This window comes from Xenopus tropicalis, chromosome 9 (genome assembly GCF_000004195.4).
Source record: "Xenopus tropicalis strain Nigerian chromosome 9, UCB_Xtro_10.0, whole genome shotgun sequence".
Taxonomy (NCBI): Eukaryota; Metazoa; Chordata; class Amphibia; order Anura; family Pipidae; genus Xenopus; species Xenopus tropicalis.
Genome location: NC_030685.2, coordinates 60,956,485 through 60,976,245, shown reverse-complemented (window position 1 = coordinate 60,976,245; position 19,761 = coordinate 60,956,485). Strand labels below are relative to the sequence as shown.

General features: G+C 40.3%; 2 protein-coding genes across 8 annotated transcripts in view; one reads left to right on the top strand and one right to left on the bottom strand.

Moving 5' to 3' along the window:
- Window positions 1–1,259, top strand: part of dip2a (disco interacting protein 2 homolog A) — a 51,987-nt gene extending 50,728 nt beyond the window's left edge. For 4 of the 5 annotated variants that reach the window (XM_012969940.3, XM_031892452.1, XM_012969939.3 and 1 more), the window contains one exon: window positions 259–1,259. In XM_012969940.3, coding sequence (XP_012825394.1) covers window positions 259–511 — 253 coding nt within the window. In that variant the 3' untranslated portion in view covers window positions 512–1,259. 5 annotated transcript variants of the gene reach the window in all.
- Window positions 1,124–8,294, bottom strand: prmt2 (protein arginine methyltransferase 2). 3 transcript variants are annotated; one of them, XM_012970565.3, is made up of 9 exons: window positions 7,297–8,294; window positions 5,532–5,723; window positions 5,294–5,455; window positions 4,857–5,021; window positions 4,565–4,740; window positions 2,723–2,852; window positions 2,510–2,643; window positions 2,120–2,285; window positions 1,124–1,509 (listed from the first exon to the last, which is right to left on the bottom strand). In XM_012970565.3, the coding sequence occupies exons 1-9, from the start codon at window positions 8,041–8,043 to the stop codon at window positions 1,477–1,479; spliced, it is 1,905 nt and encodes a 634-aa protein (XP_012826019.1). In that variant the 5' UTR covers window positions 8,044–8,294; the 3' UTR covers window positions 1,124–1,476.
- Between the last annotated feature and the right edge of the window lie 11,467 nt (window positions 8,295–19,761).

Sequence of the window (19,761 nt, the reverse complement as noted above, 5' to 3'; positions counted from 1 at the left end):
GAAATATAGGTAAGAAACTTACCTGAGACCTAGGCTTCTGCCCAGACTGATGCTGCAGATTTTTAGTGTGGCTTTTAGATTTCAAAATACAAACCCATTTTACAGGAATTTGCAGCTTTGATTAATTGCAGGGTCCTGTCTTTTTAACACCCCTTTAACTACAAAGCTGTTCTTTCTCATGCAGTAATTAACACATGTATTTCCATTTGAGGGTACAATGGACTGCTAATTATTTTTACTGATGTTCTTTTTCCGTAGTGCTGTCTTTACATGGACAAATTTGCTGGTAGTTGTGTTAGAGCTTGATGGACCAGAACAAGAAGCACTAGATCTGGTGGCGCTGGTGACCAATGTAGTTTTGGAGGAGCATTACCTTATTGTGGGGGTAGTGGTGATTGTGGATCCTGGTGTCATTCCCATTAATTCTCGTGGGGAGAAGCAGCGTATGCATTTACGAGATGGGTTTCTGGCTGATCAGCTGGATCCTATTTATGTTGCCTACAACATGTGAGTTGACTTTGGTTGCTTCATGCCTTAACCACTGACACACTGGGCGATGCAGAAGCTACAGAAGATTCTAATGACTGCCTCTTCTCAGCAAGGTGCTAGCATGCTGCTGTCTTTCTTCAGAGACAATGTGCAGCAGCTGAGTTGTAATCTCAACCCCTTAGGATGTCTGCTGCTAGGCACAATGAAGGAGGACCTTTCTGTTCTTGCCAATTATCTTCTACATCAGAATGTATCTATAGGATATCTACATTGTTTTTTTTTTTTTTTACTGTGACACTGGATGTAGCTTACCCCATACCAGCTGCTGCTGTTTCTGTGCAGTTGTTCTGCATCTTGTGTCCTACAGAGCCCGACTTCATGCAATAATGTGAATCTCATGGAACTGTTACACCGTAGGACCTTGAATTTTTTTTATATATACAAAATAGAGGTGTATTCCCTCTGAGCCAAGTTGTTGGACTTAAACGTTTCCAAAGCGCGTGTACCAGCTGAGGGTGAGCACCCTTTTATTGAATGGAATGTAATTATGTACAGAAGCTGTGTAATTTATTTAGTACATCATGCTCGAACTTTCCCATTGGTTCTGAGGAAAAAAAAAAATCACAGGACCATATCACTTTTAAAACTCTTTTTATATCAAAAAATGAAATGGAAAAAAAAATGCATTTAGCACTCTGGAGCCCAACAGTTACCTGGGAAATTACAAAAAAAAAAAAAGATAAAAAGCACATTAAATATTTTAAAATTTCTTCCTGTTGCATGTTGATTGTGTTCACTTAGAAAGGCACAAAACCTCTGTCTTATGAGGTAGGGTTTTAAGGCCATCTGCATTATTATTCCTTTTCCCAAGAGACAAACATGTAGTTTTTAGAAATGAAAGCTATTACTGCCCAACTGTATTGGTTTTTTAGCCTACGGAGACCAGACATTGTAAGACCAAGTACCATCACCACTGCAGGAAATGCTTCATCTCCAGATTGGAAACACCTTGCAACCAACCTAATAAAGACACACACATAATTAATGACAAAGTACATTTATGGGCTTTTTTATCAATTTTCGAGCTCGTGAATTCAAGTTTATATAAATTGAATAAACTTGCATATTGAATGCGGCTTGACGTTGCCTAGGACAACTCCCATTGGACTTGTTTCGAAACTCGCAAGCTTTTAGATGGCAAATTTTTACATTTGAGTTTTTGGATTTTTTTTTTCGCTAACTAAATTTTTAAAAATAATTTGAATTTAAGTTTTTTAGCGCAAAAAAAAAGCCTTTACTTGTTAAAACAAGAAAAATCAAACTCAAACTTTGATAAATCGCCCCTTAGTCTCATGCCTGCAGCTACAAGCTTTGTAACCACAAGCAGCTCCTTGCTACTCATGTGCTGCTCAGCCTCTGTCCTGTCTGCTGTCTGGGAGGTATGTGAATAGAAAGTATCATTAGCTCCATGGGATGCGTGACTTACAAGCCTAAGAACTCACACTTTGTTACCCCATCTCCTGTTCAAAGGACGGACTACATATATGATGATGGGCGAATGGTTTATAAGTGCCAAATGCTGCTTCTGCATATGTAGTTAAGCAAGTATAGCTTGCCATTGTTGACTCACGTTTTGCATCGTTAGTTTTCCATTGATGACCCAGCTCAGTGTCACAGACATATGCCGCCTCCAAACCGAATTCCTTTGAAACACTACAGAGCCACTTATCTTGTCTCCTTTCTGAACCTGGAGTGGCTCATCAAGCATGAAGAGTGTGTGCTTCCAGTGAGTGAGCCTGGGTTCAGAAAAGAATATTGAGTGGGAAATGACCTTACAGTAAAAGTACAAAAGCTGTCTGGGAAAGATTGGACAGTGAACATTTCTGTGAGCAATTAGAGTACAATGCATGTTGTAGACAATACATGTAGAGGCATCGATAAAGCAACAAGAAGAGAGTCTTAGTGCAACATAGCTTTATAGCAATGGTTTATTAAAGGAAATTGGTTGATAACTACTCACGGACTAAAAGGACCAGTGTTAAGTTCCAGCTGCCCCTGCTCCTCTAGATTTTGAAACTGAACACTAAACCAGGCTGTAAATCCATGCAGCAGGCCATCGGTGTGTACGAAGAATGTGAAATCACTGTTCATTCTCTGAGGAGATATACTAAGCTAACTAACTATATACAGCATTGCTAATGTGTTAATGCAAGTTACTTAATATGGCCCTCACCTCTAGCTCAGCAAGCTGTAGTGTCTTCAGATTTAGATGTAAAAGGATGCAAGGCTCAGACAAACAATCCTCTGGCTGCAGCACGTAATCAGGCTTGGGTCTGGCAAAAAACTCTTTTGCTGCAAGAGGCCTGAAACGGGTAAAAAGGCAATTTATAACAAACACAAAAATTTAAAAAAAAATTTTTGAAGTATCACTATGAAAAGCTGGTACAAATGGCAAGATTTGTCCCAATAAAATGGTTACAAAATTCAGATAAGTATCTGCTATATAATCTCCTTACAACTTTCCCCAGTGCACTCCTGCTTGTTCTGAAGAGCTGCATACAGCTGTATACAAGTGCAAAGTACAGGGCACACTGGTGCTAGGGAGCCCTGAAAGTAACACCTGCCTTTAAGAGGCATAGGTATTTCCAGGTTTCCCTTAGCATATTGCAATTACACGGGACCAACTTACTTTCACCATTACTGAACCAGAAGTGACACAATTTACACACAAATTGCATGTGCGTAGCATTCTCTCTCAAATGACACCAGAATTCTGGGAAAAAAATGCTGCACTGTGGATAAAAAAATCATTGCAATTTGTCTGTTTCAGCCCACTGCACTTGTATTTGTCAGAAAGCCCCTAATAATAAATGTTTATAAGTAAGACCATAGCTGAGCTAGTTAAGAACATGACTAGGAACTAGTATGCTGCCATCAACTACCGTTTATCCTCAGGCTGACTCCCACATTTTTAAAACAGTAACAAATAAAGACATTTAGAAGAAATCAAGAAATAGTGATGCATTTAAAAAAAAAAAATTTGTACTAGAGAAACATGGAAAGAAATTGGGAATTTACCCATAATACCAGCTAGGTGCACTGGGCAACAGACAAGGACCTCTGAACTGATAACTGGTAAAATACAAGAGGAAAGGAATACGTGGTCCAGATGTTGCAGAGAGCAGAAACCACAGGAGGAGATTTTCCATCCAGGCCTTCCCCACACTGATATCTGGATCAAGTGATTCCAATGGGCTGTACATGGCATTTAAAAACAAAAACTAAGCAGCAGTAGCTTTCTACTAAAAGATAAACCATCTTTGTAACACTGAAAATGATACTGACATTGATAGTTGTCTGCTTTTTCTACCTATAAGGTAACTTTATACTGAGGTTATTACTTAGGAAATTTTTTTTAAAATAACAATTTGGGGTTTGTTTTTGCAGTCCCATGCTATGCGAAAACCAGTGCAAGAAATAACCAAAGGGCAATTCAGGGGGCATTTTACTTAATACCTAACTTTCAGAAATGTGTGCTGCCCATTTTCCCTTCCTGGGACTTATTTGCTGCACAGCTTTGGGAGGGGAGATATATGTATACTTACTGAATAATGTACCCACTATTGTAAAATATAAGGATATTATAAGTCACTGAGGAGTTCCAAGACCATATAAAGGCGGAAGGCCGAGTGCTTTTATACAGGTCATGGAACTTGGAGGTAACTTCTAATATTCATATATTTTACAAAAAGGATACACTATTTATTATAATACACAAGTTTCAGAGAGTCATGTGACACAAATTACATCACTAAGCACCAATTTTAAAAGATATTCATGGCTCTTGTGTATTATATATTTATATTGGACTTCTGTGTATGCAATGTATTTTTATAATGCTGCCATAATACAAACAGTGGGACAAACATTGCAGAAAATAGAAATAAATATTTATGGGTTTCTACCATTTACAGCTTTGTTTATGTGAACAATGATAGGTGCACAACTCCTGGAAACGGCTGATTAATTGCGTATAGTGAAAGCTTTTTTTAGAAGCACGGAAGAACACACTTACTTTAAAAGGCTGAAATCCAGTTGATATGGATTGTCCCAAAATAGAACTTTGTTTGCATACTCCTTAGAAGCGCTACATGGCACCAAGTGAATGCAGGCTGTGCTTGGCCACATCACTCCATCCTCTTTCAGCCACCGGTCACGAGCTTGAAGGACTGACTCCAACATAAATTCAAACTTCAAGTAAGAAGGAGAGAAGGATGATGTGTGTGTGTGGCACAGCAAGAAACCGTTTGGAATACAAGAAAAGAAGAGCTGGTAATGTAAATGTGGACAAGCAGTGTTCATTTTACCAGTAAACAGGTTCCCATCCACTCCGACACAAGAATGTCCACCTTTGTGGGTAGCTGCAGTTCTTCTGCTCGCTGCCTGATGACATGCACAAGGTTTGATATTCCATTCTGCTTTACCAGTCTGCGTGTTTGCTCTGCAATCTCGCTGGCTTCTACTGCATAAACCTGCAAACAGGATTTCAGTGTGTGTTAGTCTTGTTCACTATTTAAACTGACACCTACTTGTTATGGCTGCAGCTATTACACCACCACTTAATTATTAATTTATAAACTTGTGCATAAGTTTTCTGAGAAGGCTTCATGGTCTGGTTTAAATAGTAAAAATAGCTCCACCATTTAATGGGCATTTAAATCTACTTGAAAAATCCTACTGTCCTGTGGACTTGGCCTAACCGCACAACTGCAGAAGGTTAGCACGATAAATGGATGATACCTACGGCCTCTGGCTGTGCTAACTTAGCACAGAAAAAGCTTATGATTCCAGTGCCACATCCCAGGTCGAGGATATGCTTGCCACACAGAGATGAACTGTTCCTCAGTATAACCTCTTTATAGGCTGTTGTACGAGGAACATCAGACAACATTTCCAAATGCAGCTTCTGCAGGGAAGAAACCAGCAATTAAGAGCAAGTCGAGTTACCCCATAGCATTTGTTTAAAAGGGGTAAATGCTCACCAAGGTTTTATAACTACCGTAATACTCTTCATCCTGCCATGGGTCATCCACTTCTGTATCTTCCTGGTCGTTTAAAGCATCATGCAAATAACTTGCTGGGACATAACCACAGATGCCATTATGCTTAACCCACCACCAGTCTTGTGTCACTGCACTAAGGAGCAGAACCTTGTCTCCAAAACACAGGCTGAGCTAAAGGGAACAGAACAGTTTGTGAAACACAGCACTGAAACAATAAAAAAATGTCTTCATACTTCTCATGCATGGAAAAACTGTTTTAACTGTATTTGATAAGTGCAAAAAAGAACATTCCAATGGCATCTATCCAGTGTGATGCTGCACTAGCAACGTGTGTACAAGTGTGCACACTGTGTACTTTTTTGCAAGTGAGCTTGTGAATTCTCCCCTAAGCAGCATTCAGATTTAAAGAATGAAAAAATCTATAACCTGTGCTTACATTGGGTTCAGCAGTTATACTGCCTTGGTGTTTTAGATAAAAGAAAATGTCATGTATATTCCCACAAAGCATATAGATAATACAAAATGCTCGGGACCAAGGGGATACCGCATAATGGGTCTTTGCATAATATGGATCTCCATACCTTAAGTCTACTAAAAAATCAATAAAAATTAATTAAACCCAATAGGATTGTTTTGCCTCCAATAAGGATTATTTATATCTAAGTTGGGATCAAGTACAAGGTACTGTTTTATTACTACAGAGAAAAGGGAAATCAGTTTTAAAATTCTGAATTATTTTATTAAAATGGAGTCTATGGCAGACAGGCTTTCCGTAATTGAGAGCTTTCTGTATAACAGGTTTCTGGATGCAGAATACACCCAAAAATACCCTTCCTGTATTCAAAATTGAGCATTCTGTATTAAAAAATAGATACTGATTGCTTAATGGCATATGATTATCAAATTGGCATTTATTTAAGTATTATGTTTATTATTACAGAGAATTTTGAGCAGTTCTGATTCTGCATTATATCAAGGGTTAAATATTGAGCTTAACCCACAACCAGCCACTATCACCAAACTGTTTATGCTTAATGTTTATGCCACCTTGCTGCCTTGTGGCACTGTATTTTCATTAGTGCTATTTCCATATGAATGTATGTTTAAGTAATAAATTCTATTGCTATTATAAATGAGTTGAACCGAACTGTGGCCAATTCAGAAAAGTATAACTAGTACAAAAGCAGCAACTGCAGAGAATCAAAAGCAAAAGAACACGACTTGTCACAGCAACAGAATTAATCCTCTTCTCTGGCTCTGAAACAGAAGTTTCTGCCTGTCACCACATGTGGTTGCCAGTAAGAGCATAAAGCATGTGCCTGCTAAGTAACAGCACTGTAGAGGGAGAGGAGTCATAGCTTTCTGACTTGGCCACAATTCTATGAAATCAAATGCCAAGAAAAAAGATAGAAAGGCAGAGGCTAAAGAATTGACCTTTAATGCCTCAAAAAACAGTCTGCATTTAAACAGTTATATTTAGAGGGAAATTATTCTCAACATGCTGAAAAATAATAGTTCCCCTTCTGTGCTTCCCCCACATTTCCTGTATGCTATATTTTATTTTACTTGGTATCTGTCTGCTTTATACTTCATGTCAACAAGTACAGCTTTATCCTATCCTATACAGCATGAGTACAGCTTTATCCTATCCTATACAGCATGAGTACAGCTTTATCCTATCCTATACAGCATGAGTACAGCTTTATCCTATCCTATACAGCATGAGCACAGCTTTATCCTTTACCTGTGTGGCATCTGCTGCCATATAATCACGTATCACAACATATTCTCTCATGCATAAGTTTTCAGATTGTGTATCCTCCTCCTCCTCTCCCTCGGTGCTATCTTGAAAGTCAGATTTTTCAGAAGAACAGCCTGATGTGGACATACTTTTTTCCTCTGTTATAGCAGATTGCTTCTCAATTTTTATAAACTCTGCTTTCTCTGGCTTATTATCACTGGACTCTGCTGGATGTATGTCCCTATGTACATCTTTATACTCATTTATCTCAGTTTCTACCCGCCTGGGCAGAGTGCCACAATTATCTCCCTCTCCTGCCATGTTTATAGTATCACCCTGCCCAGAGTATCCTCCCATAAATACACTATCCCCCTCTGTGTCTTTCCCCAAGATTATGCTGTCACCCTGCTCTGCACCTCTCCCAGTGGACAGACTGTCACCCCGCTCTGCACCTCTCCCAGTGGACAGACTGTCACCCCGCTCTGCACCTCTCCCAGTGGACAGACTGTCACCCCGCTCTGCACCTCTCCCAGTGGACAGACTGTCACCCCGCTCTGCACCTCTCCCAGTGGACAGACTGTCACCCCGCTCTGTGGCTTTCCCTAAGATTATGCTGTCACCCCGCTCTGCATCTCTCTCAATTGTCACACTGTCACCCTTACCCGTGTCCCCCCACATAAATACTCTGTCACCCTGACCCGTGTGTCCCCACATAAATACTCTGTCACCCTTACCCGTGTGTCCCCACATAAATACACTGTCACCCTGCTCTGAGCGGACTATGCAGTCTCGCCATTAGTTTGCTGTCAGACTGCTGTGTCACCCTGCCCTGTGTGTCTTCTGCCCGATATTCCCTCACCCTTACCCATAGATATACAATCCCCCGTACAACTGGCTAACACCCAGCAGCTGCTGCTTAAAAGTCCCACAAGCTTTCGGCTCCTGCCGCCCCCAAACCCAATGTTACAAATCTCATCTCGCGAGACTATGCGCCACGCTGTACGTATATCAGCGCAGTGACGCAACACGCTAGCTCAGCGTAGAGTTCTAGTGAAACGCTTTCGGTTCTAGTGACATGCTGCAGTGTGGGTGGGCATTCAGTGAAAAAATCCATGTTTTCCTCTGCTCGCCGCTTTTACATTTGTCAGGGAAAAACGGAGAAAACTAATTAACTATATAACTATAAAATGTGTTGTGTTTTCAGCTCAGTAGAACTCTGGTACTAAAAATTCTGCGTCTTTATTCCTGGTGGTCCCGGAGAGATACTCCGCTTGGAGTCATTGCCCACAATAGGCAACAGAATCTGCTGCCATTAGAGCGTCATTTTGCCAATCTGACCGCAAAGGAATTTGTTTTTGTGCAAATAAGGTTGGGGATGAAACCATCTTTGTAAGATTTTATTTTTCATTCTGAGGGTCCCTGTGTTTTTTTCCTAAAGAGGGGTTATATTTTTCACAATTTAGGGATAAATAAGTACTAATATATGTTTATTCTGTGCTTAGAACTCTGACCAGGGAACAATACCTGCTGGCACCTCCTTCCCTTCTACTGTTTTTTAGTGAAAACGAGGCAAATTTTCATAACTTAGAAACAAAAAAGTCTAACTACAATTGATTAAAAGTTATCTTTTGCCGGTGGCATCAGATTATCCAAGCTTTTTCAAAATTTAGGGACAAAGGGTAATTGAAGAGAGGATAATGGGTCAATTTAACCAAAAGTATTCTTGAGTTTTATTGCTTTTTGTTAAGTATAATTTTTATTAAAGAAATTCAAGTTTACATACAAGTAGTTATAGCACAAGCACAAAATGTAAAATCGTAAACATAATTTCATTGTCAAACATACATACAATGCAGCATGGTAGTGTAACAGTAAAAAAGGACGTTAACTGTAATAGGAAAATAGAAACCCAGAATAAGCAGAGAAGTAACTATAGAAAGGATATGGAGTTGGTGAAGGGAGGGGGTTGGGGTAAAAGAAGAAAAGTAAGGGAGAAAAAAGTGGTGGGAAAATGGAGGATTATTGGGAGGTGTGGGCCAGAGCCACCTGGGCCACTGAGTGTGGGCTGGTATTTAGCTGCCTCTGAGCACAGTCCACCTGTGCCATGCATAATAAAAGCTTGCTAGAGTAATGGTGTCATGATCTTCAAATCTATATAATTCTTCTATCTTAAAAACAATCATAGGTAGGCTGAAAGATTTCCATCTTATGGAGGGTGTGTAGTACCACCTAGAGAGTAATTTAGTAGTTTGAGCTTTTAAGAAGTTTCTGCTGCATCAGATTACTGAGCTGCGCATCTTATAGGGTGAGAATTAATTCTCTAGAGTGACCATGAATAAATGTAGGAACAGTCTCCCTGTAGTGTGTCTAAATTTTTAATAGTACATATGAAATCAAGGCCCTGTTTTTTTTTATCTTTCTTTCTCCTAGCTCCCAGCTGAATTAGTGTTAGGGGAAAGATTTTTTTTGGGGGGGGGGGATTTTTGAAGTATGTTGTGGTTATGTCCTTAGTCAAGGCTTCGTCTTTCAACAGGGAAGTGTCGGGTATTTCTTGTGAGCAGTTTTAGCATGCAACCTAATGTAAGTGTGACTGAGTATCCTGACCATCTCTACAGAAAATAAAATCATCCCTTTTCAAGGGGAACACAATACACCAGGGATTGGATATTCAATTCAATTTATTCAGTTTCATGCCATCCATGAAATAGTGAATAGATTTGTAATTGCTAGTTAATGGTGTGTAGGTTTTACACTCCAGGTAGTGGATGGTACATCGGTGTGCTCCTTCACAGCGCTTACCTTTATGCTATTATCGATCTGAAGGCTCTCAGTCATTCCCACTTCAGTTAGATATATATTAAAAGAACTATCTGTTATGTTAATTAACCATTCACAAGTTAGATATTAGGCTCACCAGATTATACAATAGGCTTGGTTGCCCATGCCCCGAACCTCTCACTTGTTTCTTTCCCTCTCCGTTTTTAGTGACCCGTGAACCACATGTATTTTCAAAAAGCAAAATGTTCACTCACCGCTTCTTTGTGGTGGCCCGGGTGCAGTGCCCCAGACCCACAGCAAAGGGTGATGCTACTTCAGAAACAGTTGAGCACACACTCAAGTTCCAAAAGCTTTATTCATGGTAGAACCTAACGCGTTTCATGTGTTTGCACACGTAATCATAGGCACTTGTCATAAAGGAATAGTGACACTTTAAGTGAGGTCAACAAAGGAGAGCTCTTTTTCAGTTTTATATCCAATTTATATCTGGTATTGATTGATCCAAATATTTGACTAGGCTGTGAAAACCAATTAGCAAGAGTTTAAAATGTGACCAATCAATATAAGATATAAGCCCTATCATGCATAGATCATGCATAGACATGCCTAGTCAGGCCAATATGCCATAGACAGTCAAGCATGGTTACGTTGGCAGTTAAAATCATGCACTGTAAAATACCATCAGAATGACAAATCTAGAATAAGTATGTGTCCATAAAAAACATCTTTTAGACCATATCACATATTATTATTCAGATAATGAGAATTTAGCTGCATAATATGACTCCAGTTTGTTAAGCCGGATAATCATATAGCAATTGGGTGTAACAGTAATTAGTAGTGATGAGCGAAATTGTTGCGCTTTGTTAATTTTTTGCTGCTTTGTAAATTTTTTCAAAGGTTGCAAACCTTTTTCCAAAGAGAAATGGGACAGATTTGCTCAACACTAGTACTTAGATTAAGAAAACGAAAGTATTCAGTCGAATCTTTCACAAAGTATTTGGGGGGTCGGCCAAATCCCTAAATAGTGGATTCTGTGCTTTCAAATTACTGAAAGATCCTTTATCCAGAAAACCCCAGGTCCCGAGCATTCTGTATAATAGGTCCCATACCTTAACAGGAAAGGAGAGCTCATGCTGCTCTTCATACAAATGCGCTGTGTTGTGTCTAAACTGATGTTATATTTCTTAGTCTATGGTAGTTATTAAACCCCAGTATATGTTTCTAAATTATGTTTCTCTGTTCTGTCCTTATAAATTCTATACTTTACCTTTTGTTTTATAACCAGTCACTCATATTGTATGTTATGGAGTATGCCAGAGGCGGAACGCTGCACAAGCTTATCAAGCGTCAGGAATGTTTCACCAGCCAGGAAGTGCAGTAAGTAACATGTTACACTGGGAGTATGATATATATATCAAGGTATGGCATTTTTGCTTAGTCAGTTAGTGTCATTTTTTACAAAAATGCCATAACTTTTTTACAAAAAAAAAACTTGTGCCAAAAATGCCATAAGTAGATGAAAGGAGAACAGTAGTCCTGTGTATCTGCCAAGCCCTGTGCCCTATAATCTGTACACACTGCAGTTCAGATTGTCCTTGGCTAATAATGATCAGAATGACTAAGCTAAATGCTAACAAACAGTGATTCTGGACTAACATTTAAAATAGGCTCTGGCATTTCAGGTACACAGGGACCCAAACAGCCACACACAGGCCCAATAGGTAGGGTCTGTCTGTGGCATCTTGCAGCAGCCCCTCTAGCATTTAGCTGGATATACAGATTCCCAGTCTGGGCCTGTTTACTCTATTACAAATCTACTTAACTGAAAACCCCAGAGGTGAGATGCCACCGTCCAGAATATTGTTTATCTACAGACCATGCCCATGTACCATCTCCCTCTCTGTGAACCTATTGCTTTTCACAGTAACAATTGTGCCTCTTTTTACACTTTAAAGGGAATAAAAGCCTCTATAGTTTGTAAATATTCATAAAATGCACCCTAAGCTATTTTTAATGATCTCTGTTTTCCTTTAATACAATTTAATTAAAAATAAAATGATATTGTTTCACAAATAACAAAGTGTACTTGTATTTATTGATGGTGGGAAGAAACAAGGAAGGGGAATTGAAAAGGAAGAGACTTGTTACGGTATGGAGGGTGGGAAGAGAAGGTCAGGAAATAAACATCTAAAATTAAATGTGTTTAAAAGAATACCAATATAATGTACTGATGTAAAAATAAAAAATCCACTGGAGAGCTAAATGCGTTCTGTGTTGTCTATTGGTTTACAGATGCATAGCACTACATGTTTTGGACCTCTGGGGTCTCCACTGAATTTTTATTTTTGCATGGTACTTACTGAAGTGGACCTGCCGAAACCTACACCACTGTTTGATTGCACCCCCTCACTGAGTTTTACACTTTGTGGCACAAAGGTTGTATTTTCTTTTGTCACAGTAATGTACTGAAGCCTTGCAGTGGTAAAACTGGTGTGTTTGCTTCAGAAATGCTACTATTGTTTTTTATAAACCAGCTTTTTTATAGCCATGGGGGCAGCCATACAAGCACAGGATACAGAATAGATAACAGATAAGCTGTGCAGAATCCCATTGTATACTACAGAGTTTATTATCTGCTGTCTAACCTGTTCTTTTTCTTCTTTTTCAGCTTTGAATGGCTGCCCCATGGCTACACAGCAGCTTGTTTAGATAAATTATAGTAAGGTTCTGAAGCAAAGACACCAGTTGTACCAGTGGTGTTACTGTTCCTTTAAAAGGATATCAAAACAAATAGACATTTTCATAATGGCAAAGTATAATATTATGATCCGAATGTTTCTAAGCATAACTCTTAAGAGCAGAAATGACTATTTTTAGTGAAGAGGTGCGTCGGCCTAAGATCCAAAGCGAGCAGTTATATACAGTACACTGGAGGTGCCAAATTTGTTACTGCACATGGGCAAACATTGTATCTTCTATTACATATCAGAGTATATCTAAATCAGTATATTAAATGTTGCCATAGATATTAGTGATATAAAGCTGGTAGGAAACCAGGGTCCAGTCCACCTAGAGGTGTATGTTACATATTCCTCTGCATATGTCATACAAAGTTTAATTTATATAAAACTATGCAATGGAACCTTTTATTCACTCATATCATATAAGCAGACCATGTTTAATAGTGGCCTTTGCTGTCATTACCTCTCATTACTGCCATTTTCTCTAGTTAAGTGATAATCCATATTGTTTTTTCAAGCCACATATAATGAAAGTGGTAAGCACCCTATTCCATAAACATGTATCAGTGACCATATCCTATAAATAGCTCACTAATAATTTCAGCACCCTATAAGCAGGCACATACATAACTTGTTCAGTTCACTCCCTACCAAATCTGTAGTGAGCTGATACACAGCATTTATTTGCTGCTTCACCTACTGGAGATAACTATACTTTGATAACTTCATTAGGAGTGTTTTACTGAGGAGACATTGCTCTACTGCAGGGAGCCCCAACCTTTTAAACTCATAAGCCACACTCAGATGTAAAAAATGTTGGTGAGCCACACAAGCATGTTTGGGGGTGCCAAACATAGTAGTAGTAACATGTAGTAAAACTGTGTTTTTGTGCTTCCAAAACTTGCCTGTAAAAGTGGGCACCTACTTTGTGGGCACCTACTTTGTGGCCACTGAGAGCAACATCAAAGGGGGTGGTGAGCAACATGTTGCTCTTGAGCCACTGGTTGGGGATCACTGCTCTACTAAGTCACATACCATGAAACCGAGACTGGTTAGCTTTATAACTACTTTTCTTTACAGTCCTGCCATATAACTGGAGAAAGGGTAATGGTAAGAGCTGGGGTGGGGGGAAAAAGAACCCAGAGAATTCCAAGTCAAAGAAGGGGAACTTGTGAGGAATAGTCAACTTGCAGAATAGTCTATCCAATGAGAAGGGGAATCAGATAAGATTTTGTCTGACTGAATAGACCAATTGCAAAATAGTAATTGACATGTGTGCCCAAAAGATAGGGCAGTATGGAGTACTAAAGTATTAAGAAAAATCCCTGACCAAATTTGGCCACTAAATCCAGCCCTGTAAACTATCTTATCACTACTATGTAGGTAAATGGCAATTCTTCAAGCAGTTTTCTGCCATAGACATCTCAGGCTAGTGGCACACCCTGCATTTCCATGCCACAATCTCCTTTTGTGTGTGCTCTTAAAGGTCTGTGCTGTGCATGTCACCACACACAAAACATGGGGCAGAAGACAGTAGATAAAAGGATGATGACATTATTAACTGTGTGGTACCAATATATGCAATCATTTGCAAACATGTTTAAAATTAGCCTTCCAGAACATTTATAGTATGTACATGTATAGTATGTGGTACCAGCTTGGTGAAGGCTCTTTCTTCTTTTACTACTGCAAAACAAGGTTCATACAGGACTGGTTTTCTGGCTTTTTCTGGCTTTGACTTCAGCTTAACTGAACATATGTTTGATGAATTAGAACATTGACTCTGAGCCAGGGCTGAGAGCACAACATTAGTGCCCAACCTCACCAATTCTCTTGTGGCTGAATGGAAGCAAATCCCAACATCCAGTCAAAAGTCTAGCCAGAAAACTAGAGGTCATGTTAGAAAAGAAAAAGGCAAATAATTCAATATCTATAAATAATAAAGATTAGTTGAAAAGTTGCTAAGAATAGGTCATTCTATAACATACTAAATGTTAACCTGAAGGTGAACCACCCCTTTAAAGTTACATGGTTTATCTACTTTTAGAAGCTGGTAAGGTGCCGCCTGAAACAAGGTTCTCCTACCTCATGGTCAAAACACCTGTGCTTCAGTGGGTAAGATGCAAAGTACAAAACAAGGGCACTTTATGGCAGGGTTTTGAATTTGGTAAATATTCTTCTATAATTGCATTCTAGTAACTGGAGATAGGGATTAGTGCTGTGAAGTCAGAATGGTAAATTGGCAGAAGAATCCAAGAGGGTCTGAATAGCAAGATAAGCAGTATAGACTAATAGAAATGCCCGTATTACAATGCTTCAGTCCCAAATAATGTGTGTATGTTAAACTTCCCCAACTGATAGAGCATAAGATACAAAATGTCCCATTTCATGTACAAGTCCTGCAGGGCTGCCTGCAAGCTATTGTTTCTAGCAAAACCATGAAACCTTTGCATTGTGTATAAATATTTGTAAATGTTTTCATAGACTTAGGGAAGTGGCACATGGGGAGATTAGTCACCCGCGACAAATCTCCCTTGTCGCGGGCGACTTATCTCCCCAATATGACATCCCACCGGCAAGAATGTAATTCGGAAAATTGCCGGCGCCGCGTATCCCGATTTAAATTCTTACTGGTGGGATGTCATATCGGGGAGATTAGTCACCTGCGACAAGGGAGATTTGTCGCGGGCAGTGGCACAAGGTGAGGCAATCTGGCTTAATAATGAGAAATTGCCTTCTTTTGAACGTTAACACAATTAAGCTGGATCGCTGTGTAATATGTTTTACTTTTGGTGTTCCAAATGTTAGGCAATGGGTAGGCATTTTTGGGAGATTTGTCATCCCTGAGCAACAAATCTCTTTGCCTGCCAGGGCCCCTATTTGTAGAACTGCCCATCAGCACTATCTGTTGAGGTGATGTAATACTGCATTGTCACTGTCAGCTTACATTGGAGTCACTTGAGTTCAGTGTAGAATAATTAGACAGTTGGCAAAATATAAGTCACCGGCGTCATTAAGCAAGAACATCCAGTGTCACATTAATACAACAGCTAAATGTCAGGCAGGTTCAGTCAGATACACTGCCCTTGCAGATCTGAATAAAATTTACTGCAGCTTTTAACCTTGCAAAACCTTACATTGATGTCCTCGAAAAAAACAAAGATATTATTTTTTATCAGGGAACTAGACCCAAAATCATTGGTGGGTGCTGATTTGTTAGACATGCCCATACTTTATTAATAGAATATGGGGTAGGTAAAACAGGTATGGGATCCCTTACCCAGTAAGCTCAGAATTATGGGAAGACACCCCCCAATTATTGTACTCACTTACAGTATCTGATACCCCAGCCCGTAATCCTGTTAGCAGAAAACTGCACCGGCCCAGGGTACTCGTGAGCAAGAACCACAGAGCGATCTTCTTCCTGCTTTTTCTTTAATTCTATTCTTTTTAAAATCTGGTCTTTTCACTCAGGGGTATTAAGTACATGATTACAATCATTGGGGAATGCCAAATGGCAAACATTTTTCTGTATTTACCCACATTATATAGTAAATAAGAACATCATTTAAGCTTTATGGATATTGTGCTCTGTGTAGCTGCCAGACCAGGACATGAGCAATAGCATTTGAGAGGCTCTGGGACTAGGACCATCTCCCCATCCATTCTCATTATAGTATTTTAAAGCTGAGAGGGTTTTTGTTGGTGTCCCTGTTTGGCTGGTGTTTTTAGGACATGCACACACATAAGGGCGATTCACTAAAGGTCGATAAATTGTGCGTTATTTATAGTGTGCTTTAAAAATTGTATCGTGTCTAATTTTTCACAAATTAACACAAGATTCAGTAAAAGCATACTTGCGTTAATTTACACGCAATGCTGCTTGCGTTAATTTAGTCGCGAAGACCATTTTCGTGCAGTATTTGATGGAATGCGTGCTAATCAACGCAGCGCGTACAAATAATCGCCGCGTGCGAAAAAACGCACGCACATGCCATTACTTTCAGAAAATTACTGTACTGAAAATGACCATTTCCCTGCAAACAGGAGGCTGCATCACTCTAGGGCCAACACAGACTTGAATAAATCACACTGCAAAGTCCATATTGTGTTGCCAAAAGCTCATTAACTGTACTTTTCTATAATTACCGCCTGCCTCAATAGGTGTTAATTTTCGCCCAGACAAATGTGATATTTAGCGCGTCTAAGGGCTAATCCACGAATCCGAATCCCGAATGGGAAAAAATCGGATTGGAAACGAACATTTTGCGACTTTTTCGTATTTTTTGTGATTTTTTTTCATCACCGTCGCGACTTTTTCGTAGCTGTTACGACTTGCTCGTATATTGTCGCAACTTTTTCGTACTGAGCGCTCGTAAACGGCGGGCAAATCTTTGCGACTTTGCATGATTTTGGAAGCCTCCCATAGGACTCAATGGCACTCTGCAGCTCCAACCCGGCCCAAGGAAAGTCTCCCATAGGGCTCAATGGCACTCTGCAGCTCCAACCTGGCCCAAGGAAAGTCTCCCATAGGGCTCAATGGCACTCTGCAGCTCCAACCCGGCCCAAGGAAAGTCTCCCATAGGGCTCAATGGCACTCTGCAGCTCCAACCCGGCCCAAGGAAAGTCTCCCATAGGGCTCAATGGCACTCTGCAGCTCCAACCTGGCCCAAGGAAAGTCTCCCATAGGGCTCTATGGCACTCTGCAGCTCCAACCTGGCCCAAGGAAAGTCTCCCATAGGACTCAATGGCACTCTGCAGCTCCAACCCGGCCCAAGGAAAGTCTCCCATAGGGCTCAATGGCACTCTGCAGCTCCAACCCAGCCCAAGGAAAGTCTCCCATAGGGCTCAATGGCACTCTGCAGCTCCAACCTGGCCCAAGGAAAGTCTCCCATGGGGCTCAATGGCACTCTGCAGCTCCAACCTGGCCCAAGGAAAGTCTCCCATAGGGCTCAATGGCACTCTGCAGCTCCAACCCAGCCCAAGGAAAGTCTCCCATAGGGCTCAATGGCACTCTGCAGCTCCAACCTGGCCCAAGGAAAGTCTCCCATGGGGCTCAATGGCACTCTGCAGCTCCAACCCGGCCCAAGGAAAGTCTCCCATAGGGCTCAATGGCACTCTGCAGCTCCAACCTGGCCCAAGGAAAGTCTCCCATAGGACTCAATGGCACTCTGCAGCTCCAACCCGGCCCAAGGAAAGTCTCCCATAGGGCTCAATGGCACTCTGCAGCTCCAACCCGGCCCAAGGAAAGTCACGATACTGAAGCTTGAATGAATCCGAAACTTTCGTACTTGGCGCGATGGCTATGAAAAAGTCGCAACAATTTACAAGCAAGTCGTAATGGCTACGAAAAAGTCGCGACAATTTACGAGCAAGTCGTAATGGCTACAAAAAGTCGCGACAATTTACGAGCAAGTCGTAATGGCTACGAAAAAGTCGCGACAATTTACGAGCAAGTCGTAATGGCTACAAAAAGTCACGACAATTTACGAGCAAGTCGTAATGGCTACTAAAAAGTCGCGACAATTTACGAGCAAGTCGTAATGGCTACAAAAAGTCGCGACAATTTACGAAAAAATCGCAAAATACTGATCATTACGAAAAAAACGCATTCGGATGCTTTTCGGACGTTCGTGGATTAGTAAATGTGCCCCTAAGTGTTTGTGAATCATGCGTTAGTGTTATTTCGGCGCGCAAATTAACGCATGCTTTAAAATTAACGCATGCGGTAGCATGGAAATTAACGCACACGATATGTGACTCATGCGTTAATACTTTAGCGAATCGCGTGTTTTTTTACGCATCAATTTTAACACAAAAAAAGTGTGATAAAACTTATAGACCTTTAGTGAATCAGACCTATAATCTCTTAGCCCCCATCCTCCTTGCCCTGCGAAAAATATGGAGGGTATGTATTTATATTTTTATTTTATATTAATACTTGTTTACTAATAGAACAGACAGGGGTCAATACTATAAGAAAATTTCAATACAAAATCCAATTACAGTTAGTATTAAATTCTAAGTGGCAAGAGGAAGGCAGTCTCTGTCCCACAGAGCTCATAATCTAAATGGGTGGATTACTTACACACAAAAATAACTATATTTCACATTGATGATTGCACCCATTAAAGTCCATATTATTGGGCCTGGTGATGGTAAATGAGTCTGTTTGAACATTGTTCCCCGAACATGTAAGGGAGTTTTCTGTTATATCATCTGGGTAGGAATAGCTGCCATTAGAGGGTGACATACAGTGGCTTGCAAAAGTATTCGGCCCCCTTGAACTTTTCCACATTTTGTCACATTACAGCCACAAACATGAATTAATTTTATTGGAATTCCACGTGAAAGACCAATACAAAGTGGTGTACATGTGAGAAGTGGAAGGAAAATCATACATGATTCCAAACATTTTTTACAAATAAATAACTGCAAAGTGGGGTGTGCGTAATTATTCAGCCCCCTGAGTCAATACTTTGTAGAACCCCCTTTTGCTGCAATTACACCTGCCAGGCTTTTAGGGTATGTCTCTACCAGCTTCGCACATCTACAGACTGAAATCCTTGCCCATTCTTCTTTGCAAAACAGCTCCAGCTCAGTCAGATTAGATGGACAGCGTTTGTGAACAGCAGTTTTCAGATCTTGCCACAGATTCTCGATTGGATTTAGATCTGGACTTTGACTGGGCCATTCTAACACATGGATATGTTTTGTTTTAAACCATTCCATTGTTGCCCTGGCTTTATGTTTAGGGTCGTTGTCCTGCTGGAAGGTGAACCTCCGCCCCAGTCTCAAGTCTTTTGCAGACTCCAAGAGGTTTTCTTCCAAGATTGCCCTGTATTTGGCTCCATCCATCTTCCCATCAACTCTGACCAGCTTCCCTGTCCCTGCTGAAGAGAAGCACCCCCAAAGCATGATGTGGCCACCACCATATTTGACAGTG